General features: G+C 51.0%; 1 protein-coding gene across 1 annotated transcript; it reads right to left on the bottom strand.

Moving 5' to 3' along the window:
* Nucleotides 1-3,018: 3,018 nt before the first annotated feature.
* PROK2 (prokineticin 2) lies at nt 3,019-7,783 on the bottom strand. The gene is made up of 3 exons (XM_015874837.3): nt 7,582-7,783; nt 4,732-4,857; nt 3,019-3,939 (listed from the first exon to the last, which is right to left on the bottom strand). Exons 1-3 carry the CDS (start codon nt 7,657-7,659, stop codon nt 3,814-3,816), a joined length of 330 nt encoding a protein of 109 aa, XP_015730323.1. The 5' UTR covers nt 7,660-7,783; the 3' UTR covers nt 3,019-3,813.
* Nucleotides 7,784-9,110: the final 1,327 nt, after the last annotated feature.

Here is a 9,110-nt window from a genome sequence, read left to right as displayed (position 1 = left end):
TTTGCCATTAAAAAAAATATCCAAAAGGGGAAAACACAGGCAGGATCAGAAGAGGAGATGAAGTCTGGGTGCTTTCTGACAGTGAGAGAAAGAGGGATGATTTAGTGAAATATTACCTCCCTCCATCAAACTGCTCAATCTGTTCCCATCTGTCACCCAGGAGCTGAAGGAAGCAGTGAGCAGCCCAGTAGCTGGGTGAATCAGTGGAACCCTCCTGCTTGTTCCCCCTCCATGGGCTCCATATACAGCACTACACGGCCAAACCCAGCTGGGCAGAGGACATCTGGTTGCAGAGGAAGGCAGCTGAGCATGCAGTGTACAGTCAGACCAAGGGGGCACTCAAGCCAATGAACTGACACAGCAGCACAAAGCCGTGGTGTGATATCAACTCTGGGCATGAAGGTGTGCCCACTTTGTCCCTGTAAATCCCAAACACTCAGAGGACAACTTTTCCTTACTCTGCATTTACACAACCTCTGTCTGAGAAAAAGTGCTGATGTAAGGCAGCCCCAGGTCACCAAAGGCTCTGTTGCAATGCATAAAAGGTCTGTTTGAGACTTCAGGAAGTTCAGAGGAACCAGAGAGGAGGGTGACAACGCAGCAGCCAGGAAGCTTTGCCATTGAACCAAGAAGGCTCAGGGATCCTGCTGGTAAGGCTTCATCCATATGTGTGTGGGGAAGAAAAAGTGAGACAAGAAAATCTCCTTTTTGTGCTAAGAAAGAGCCCTCGAATACCTACATGAAGCACAGCAAAACGTGCTCACTTGAGCAAGAGAGGTGAGTAGGGCTTGGTTCTGCTCACCAGGCTGGAAGCCAGCCACCTCTCAATCTGTTGCTGAGAAGTGTTCCAGCTGTGGGTTTACAAAGCCATATTACATTTAAATCAGATTTGATCCCTGCCACGTGTTGTGAGGAAGTGTCAGAAACACAGAGCCCAGCACCATGAGTTGGGTCCCACACAGCACCTCCTGCCCCAGGCTGGTTCTGTGCACACCCAGCCCTCCCTTTGGCAAATTGTAGGTGATTTCCTCTACCTCTGATGTGCATAAAGCTCATCTCCATTCCTGTGCTCACAGCATTGATCAGTAACAGCTGTACCCCCACTGCTTTGGCATTTCATTTCTATCTAATAGAGAGAGGCACATTGATTTTGCTGTTATCAAAATCCCCTTGTATTTGCACAGCCTTTTCTCCTCTCGCAATTTTCTAATTCCTTCTGGAAAACATGTTACACATTGTCAAGATCAAATTCCTGAGACATCTTGTTTAAATCAAGGGACTCTCAGCACCTTCTGTTTCTTTTGAATATCCATCTGTGCAGTAATAACAAATCAGAGCGCTGCCGGAGTGGGAGGGTGTCCACAAGGACCCGGGGCTGCGCTCTGCTCGCTGGGGCTGCACAGCATCAGAGCTCATTGTGCTGACAGCACAGATTAGCAAAGGGCCTCTTTGTTGGGCACATTACAAGATCTCACATGGTGCAGCCACAAAACAACAAGAAGCCCAAGGTTTCCAACCTACCTACATAGTAGCATGAATAAAAATCACAAATACCCCACTTCACGTACCTTACAGCAGCTCCACGCAGGTACAGGCTGCTTTTTCCAGCTCTCCAGCCTACCTGGATGACCCCCAGCCCTGCACTTACTTCAGCTTCTCCTGCACAACCCAGGCCCTGGTTAGGGCAAGCACCTGCTCAGACTCAGTCCCACTGACCAAGCAACCAAGAGAACTTGCTACACACCACCACCTCCTACACCTGAAGTCTTTATAAGGCCTTTAAAAGGGATACTTCCCAGTGGGGGATTATATACAGGAGAGTGCAGATGAGGCCATGCTACAGCTGGGCTTTGTGCTTCCCCCCAGCCCCCAGGCTCACAGGTGCTGCCTGCCCAGCAAAGCACCTCACCTTATCTACCTAATTAGCAAGGAATCAAATTAAGCCAGCAGCTTGTTAGATTTTGCTGTGTCCTTTCCTACAAATGGCTTTATGCTAAGCCAAAATCTGGTGATAAACAGGGAACTTCTCCGAGCTTGGAGTGTTACATCATTATTCTGTAACACGTCTGTCATATCAATATTAATATAACATTAAAAATTAATGCATGTATTTGTATTAATAATTAATAACATTTCTCCAAAATTAATAAAATTGCACTCAGCATTAGCATGGATCTCCTAAGTGGAATGGATGAAGGAAAACCCTACAGCCAGAAGCTGATGCAGACCAGGCCTGCAGTTGCTGCAGGGTCACAGCAGTGGCAGCCAGGAGCAGGGCTGGGCGTTGCTATTGTGTTTCCTTCTGACCATGCACTTTGTGGAGATGAATGGAGTGAGAGGTGGGGACACACACACACACACACACACATCTAGGCTACTTCTGTGTTCCTTCCTAAAAATGGAAGCCCGGGGAGAACCTAATCAAGTCTTAGATGGTAAAGTGCAACGCTGGCATCAGAACAGGAGCCCTGAGCTTGGGCTGCTCTGAGCCAGAGGTACGATGCTCTCCCTCCAGTCTCTCCAAATCTCTTTCTAATGCCAAAGCAGCAGCTCTTGTGGCTGCTTGCTGTTTCCAGACAGCCATGAGACAGGTGCCTGATGAATGCACTGGGACGTGTGTCCTCTCAGCAGTACAGGTGTTTGCTTTAGTGTGAGCACGCTAACTGCTCCATCCCATCACCACCACCAGTAAAGGCTCTGGTTGTTGGAAGATGAACAGCTTCCCTTTCCCAGAGTCAGCATACGTTTGCATGTCTGAGAGCAGAAATGTGTGAACCTCACACAGACTATAAGAATTCCATCTCCAGGGCCACAAGTAAACATGGAGTTGCATGGTACTCCATGGAGAACCCGCCAACTGCATGTCTGACAGGCTGAAGGCTTTGAGGCATATGCAAAGACAAACCTCTCACATGAACTCCTCCAACACTCCCCGTCCTCCACCTCCCAGAACACAGCTTGGTTGTGATAACAGGGATGCGATCACAGATTACACTGAATAAAAACTGAAAACCACAATGACAAAATAATGTTATAATATTAAAATAAATCAAATAATATACTGCCATTATTCTGATACAGAATTTTTACACAGCAAATTCAGTACATATACAAGAAGTCAGGCAGCCCATTACAATAAATGTCAGGGTTCCTTTTTTTAATATAAACTACATCTTAATACATGGTTTGGGATGATCAGGTAGTTTTACACCAACTCCAGTAACAGCAATGTTTTCTCATCTCAGAGTATTAAAATAGCAGAGTCTTGTAATGCTTTGAGTATTGAAGTGCTTTGGTTCCGTCTGCCACTTTTTAAAAGTGTACTATCTACATCTATTGGTTAAACGTTTAACATGGAGGTGTGCCTAACTTACAGATACAGTTATATTAACCAAGGAGTGAAATGGAAAGGTGGGTTTTTGGTAACTGTGATATGCTTCACTCTGTACGATTATTCAAATCTCAGTTCAATTCAAGCATTCCAAAGTGTAAAAACACAGCCAAAGTTTTCCAAAAGTGATAACAATGGTGGCTGGTTTCATTCTCGGGTTAAGCTGGAGCCACACAGACAACAGGACTGTCCAGCAACAGAGCTCCCGCTCTCTGAAATTGGCACTGCGCAGCAAATCCCGCTTCACCCACCCCAAAATGAAAGTCCTTCAGAAAACTTTGGCCACTACAGCACAGTATGGCATCTTCACTGTGATGTTGGTGAGGCAGGGAAGGATGGGAGAGGGGTCCCCAGCGAGTACCTTGCTCATCACAACAACAAACAGAACACAGGCGGCTCCTCCTCATGCCAAGCAGCTCCTGCTAAAAGAAGACGTCTTCTTTCCTGAAGTCTGGCAAACACCTGAACTTGCTGGGTGATGCCCGTGTGCAGGACAGGCTGGGGAGGCAGGGGCAGGTATGGTGCATCCGCCGCCCTGGGAAGGGCACCTGCAATGAGGAATGTGGGTGTCAGCAGGGCACAGCCACAGTGGAGCTGCGGTAGGAGAGCTCAGAGAGCAGTGCCCTACATCCCATGCCACTGGCAGGACATGGCACCATAGAGTCCCCCAGTGGCCCGCTCTCCCTGCCCTGTACACCCCTTCCCACATCCCTGCACCTTACCCCAGCCCAGCCTGGGTCACCAACTGCAGAGCCTGCAGGAATCGCACCTCTCCGCTGTCTGTGTAGCACAGACCCTGCAATCATAGCTCTGCTGCTGGTAGGGCTGACTCATAGCAGCCTCCGGCAGCCTTAGTGATATGTTCTAAACCCTCCATGTTCATAGCTCTGGATTTATGATGGATGATAGCAGCATAATAACACAGAAACATGGGAGGAATGCAGGCAATGTGTGCAAGGTGCACAATGGCAGTGATGCCACCTATGGACATGCTGCAAAACCTGCCCCATGAAGCAATCTGTTTGCTCATAGCATCAAGCTGACACCATCTACTTGCTGAGAAGGAAAGCAAAAGGTGGGGAGACAACCACCAGATATCTGAAGGTTCCCTGGAGGTATCCAAAGTGCTGGTGTGGCCATGGAGTCACCATTGGTGACAAAGCCCTGTCCCACCTGGTCCCAACCAGGACGGAGCTGGAAGCTCCAGAGCCTGAGGGTCTGCTGCCTGTATCCCCACCAGGGGTAAGGATGCTGTTATGTTCTGCACTACATCACAGGGTATATAACCACAAGGGCTATGACCATTTGCAGTTGCAGCCCTGCAGCCCAGCCCTACTCACCCGGTGGCTCAGAGGATGGCACTCCTCTCCTATATTGCCCATCGGTGTGCACATCCGAAGGCTGCGGATCCATAGGCTCACAGCACAGCACATCCCTCCTCCGCACTGCTGGTCTCTGTCGCAGGCCTGTGGTTCCAGAAAGTGGAATTATTTATTCTGTTTGCATAAATACCTTCCACCAATAGCCAGATCCTAAGGGAGCCCAGGGAGATGTGAGGACACAGGGCACCAGACAAATGGAATCCAATCTTCCAGAGAAGCTAAGAATTGAAATTTTCCATGAATTTAAAGACTTCTAGAAACCTATTTCTTCTTGCTTCTTATGGTAATGTCTGATGGTTGAGTGCCTTTCAAGTGCAAGTGCTTGATAGTTCTATTAGCAAACTACAAGTGGAGGTAGATAAAATACAAGTTTGAATAGGGAATCTATGGCTGTTACCTAGAATTACACGTAACTAAAAGAGGTCCCGAATGTATAACAGAAAATGCTTTGTGTGAGTGCCTATACCAAAGAAAATGTGACTGCGGCAGCACACACCCTGCAAGGGGGAAATTAAATTATCAGTCACTTACCCAGCGCATTTTGTGGCCTAGATAAGCACAAACTAAAATACAAACTACTGGGTATATTTCAAAAACCAGAAACCATGAAGTGCAGTTGACATATTAGGGCTTGGAAGCGGGTTCCTGCACACCTTTCTCTTCTTCTTTGTCATCCAGAAGACCATCAGACCCTCAATCATACAGACTCATTGCCAAAGCAGTGAGAAATTCCATTAGTTAAAGGTACTGATGATGCCCCAGCAGTAGGGTCAGGCAGATCGCTGCTCTCATGTCTGGCAGCAGAACTGAGAGCCCAGAGGCAATGCCAAGAGGCAGCTTCTAAAAATGGACTTAAAAACTGGGGAAGGCTGCTCAGCAGGACAGTCATTGAGTCAATACCTACAGGTCTCACCTTGGGATCTACATGGTAAACGCCAATAGATTGCACGCTGCTGAGTAAACATTGCACTACTTCAAACAGCAATGCCAGATCAGCGAGTAGTTTAGGGAAAAGCTGTTGCAATTACTGTCAGTACGTAGGTAACCCAATGGCCAGCACTTCTCCTCAACACATGTAATGAAGCAAAGAGCTCTGTGCCATGAGCGAGCCCAAACACGCAGTGTATTTACTTAAAAGAATAGTGTGGCCATAAAACTACCAATGCAGCCTTCCAGGTAGGTAATGTTTGCTTTCTTTCTCTTCTCTCTCAAAATAAAATAAAACAATCCCTCTGATGGTGTAATTTTACCCTAAACACAGGACTGGTGGTTTTGGAGTAGCTCTGCCCACAGCAGAGAGTGCAAGGGGTGCAGAACAGTTAGAGGAGAGGCAAGCAGTGCTGAACAATGCTGTGGTTTAGAATTCGCTCTCATACACACACATACATGCATCTAGCAGAGTTTCTAAGACTCCCCTTCCAAAATGACGAGCTATTAAAGCACGCATCCCCAGGGCTGCTGCTCAGAGCAAGCCACAATGTAAGTTCACCCCGACCCTCCTGCCGTGCTCTGGGCACAGCTCATCCCCCGCAGTGCCCCATTGCACACAGCTTTGTGGAAAACGCAGCCTGAGAAAAAGTCCCTGAAGAAAAGCTGGCTCCAAAGCAAGCGGAAATCAGCACATGAGCTGCCACAAGGTTCCGTTTGAGTCTTAAATTGCAAAGGAAGAGCACTTTGTCTCAGAGGATGTGGATGAGAACACGTATGTCAGCTTCCACCTGAGATTTCCCTATTCGTACGGGAGCCAAAAACCCATCAGAGCAGCTTGAGCAGAAACACGCTGCAATAGTTACCAACGTAACATTTCTAGTACAAATGCTTTTGATTTTTGAACGCTGTGTGTCTTTAATCTATGATTCAGAGCTTCGCAATTATTTAATTTATTCATTACGCTTTAGAGGTGCAGCCACAACCTTAACGACAGGCTCACCGTACAGCGGTCCTCGTTACTCCAAACAGTGCTGCTGAAAAGGAACATTCGTTCCTCAACTACGGGAAGATTCCTTCCCGCTGACACTCCGCTCCGTCCCGGGAGCTGCTCTGGAGCCCAGGGGACATCTGCATCCCGCACGGCCCCGCAGCGCCTGGTGCTTCCAGCAGCCATGTGAGCTGCCCAAAAAATGCCAGAGTTGGGTCACCGACCCAAAGCAAACACGAGAAAAATCGTTTTACTTCGGAGTGTTGCAACGCTCCGGGTTAAATAACGTCTTTGGGGGGGGGGGGGGGAAAATAAAAATAAAAAATCAGAAGCAAAGTGAATCTCAAGGCTGAACACACAACAACAGAGGGCTCGCTGGCAATGAGGGAAAAAAGCAGCACGGTCATACTTTAAAATAAATAAATAAATGAAGCAGCGTTTAGCGGTGCCGGCTGTAGCGGTGCCGCCGTGCGGACACACCGAGCCGGGCAGCGCCGGGGGCAGCGGGAGGGACGGAGCCCCCGACCCGCCGGGAGCAGCGCCCCGGGCACAGAGCTCGTGCTGCGCATCCTTCGGCGCAGCGCCCCGCGGGTCCCGCCGCCACCCGGACATCTCTCACCCCAGGGAGCTCCCGAAGTTCTGTGTCGCTCAGCGCAGGGAGACCATCAGTTCCGCTCATCCCCAGCCCCAGGGAGCCCCGCTCGTCTCTCTGTCGCTTACCCACACAAGCGCTTATCCCAGCGCTTCTCCGGCGCCACACAGCCCCGCGCCCCCCGTCCTGCTATCGGTTATCCCGGAGACCCCCAGCCCGGCACCCTTTCCTCCCGCACAGCCCTGCGCCCGTCGGCGCGTCCCGCGGTGCCGTCCCGGTGCCGTGCGGAGGCGCTCACCCCGGTGATGACGGCTCCGCGCCCCGCGGGCAGCAACGCCAGCAGCAACAGCAGCTCAGCTCCGCGCAGGCTCCGCATGCTGCCGGCCCCCGGCCCCCTGCGCTCCCCGCGGGCGCGGCGCGGTGGAGCCGTCCCGGTGCCGCCCCGGCCGTTATAAAGCTGGGGGCTGCCGTGCCGAGCCGTGAGTCACCCCCGCCCTGGCAGCGCCGCGGGACGCCGTGCGCACCCCTCCGCGGGGCCGGGGAGAGGCGGGGGGGGCACCCGCGGTCGGCTGGGGACAGACCGGGGCACGTCGGGGGGTGTCCCGTGTCCCGCCGGGTGTCAGGCTGCGGCCGAGGGACATCCCTGGAGCTATCGCTCAGTGGGTCCCGGGGGGACGTCCCGCAGAAACAGAGGTCTATCCCAGGGAGCATCCTACTACAAGTAGGGAGCATCGCGTGGCAGATAGATGACATCCCAGGGGGCGTCCTGCGAGATGTAGGGAGAGTCACACGGAAGGTCCAAAGGGACCCTAGAGCAGGTGGGAGACCATGCTGCAGGTCAGGGCACATCTTAGGCTAGCGGCAGGCAGCCCAAAGCGGCTGGTGCCAGTCCGGAGATCTCCCCACTCCAATGCCCGAGTCCTCTCTGCTTTTCCTCTAGGCTCTGTGGTTCTCCAGTCCCCCCCAGTCCAGCTCTGGAGGAAGAAATGGGAGGAGTGGGGTTGGGGACCCTCGGCACTGCTTCCAGCCCCAGCACTGGACTGGGCTACCGAGGTGTAGGGGTTGATGGTGCTGCCTTTGGGAACCTCCGTCCCCTCTGGAGAGACGACACCAAAGCACAGTGAATGTGCAAACTTTCAGAGAAGCAGAGAAACACGCAGAGCTCCCTTCTGTGCCCCTCACTGTATTTTTGTCTCTGCTTTCTTTTCCTTATTTTTCAGCTCTCTATGCTTATTTTCACCTTTCCTCTAACTCCATCTCCATTCCCTTTCTGCCTCCCTGTCCCCACCTCGCCCATCCCTCCCTGCCACCCCCTCCGCTTCACCCCTTCCCACACGTAGCTCCCTGTTTTCTCAGATTTTTCAAATTCTCTTTTTTCCAAACAGGAAGGATGAGTCTTTGCGCAGCCCGTATTTACACGATTCCTGAAACAGTCTCATTCTTTGGCTGAAGTGAGGCTAAGTGCAGCTGAAGGGGAGCATATAACGCACTTATTGTCTGGGCACAGCCCCGCTCCGCTCCGCCCTGGTCGGGAGCTGTCGGATCGATTTGTTGGCGGTACCCCCGGGGGGGGTCGGGCTGTCTGGCACTGTTTGCATTACAGACGCGGCCTTTTTGGTGCTTATGGCTATTTCGTAAAAGTGCACTCAAGACAAATACTGTCTGAATTAATGGAGTCTCACTCCAACGATGCTTTAAAAGCAAATTGGGATAGGCCAATTTTGACGCACAAGAAGTATTAAAAATAACCAGGCAGGATTTGTGGCTGTTGTAAGCCCACGTGGCTGGCTTGAACCATCACCAGTTGAGCCAGCCAAAGGGACCAGT

The sequence above is a fragment of the Coturnix japonica genome, chromosome 15, assembly GCF_054131305.1.
Source record: "Coturnix japonica strain WE chromosome 15, WE-NBRP24, whole genome shotgun sequence".
NCBI classification, from domain to species: Eukaryota; Metazoa; Chordata; class Aves; order Galliformes; family Phasianidae; genus Coturnix; species Coturnix japonica.
The sequence above is the reverse complement of the archived record's forward strand: the minus strand, read 5'-3'. Positions and strand labels throughout refer to the sequence as shown.

Excerpts from the sequence above, each read along its gene's own strand:
- PROK2 (XM_015874837.3), bottom strand. The coding sequence starts at position 7,659 with ATGCGGAGCCTGCGCGGAGCTGAGCTGCTGTTGCTGCTGGCGTTGCTG. Across the intron at positions 4,858-7,581 it reads GCGGAGCCGTCATCACCGGG|GCCTGCGACAGAGACCAGCA; the intron begins GTGAGCGCCTCC and ends CTGGAACCACAG. Across the intron at positions 3,940-4,731 it reads GCCATCCTCTGAGCCACCGG|GTGCCCTTCCCAGGGCGGCG; the intron begins GTGAGTAGGGCT and ends TCCTCATTGCAG.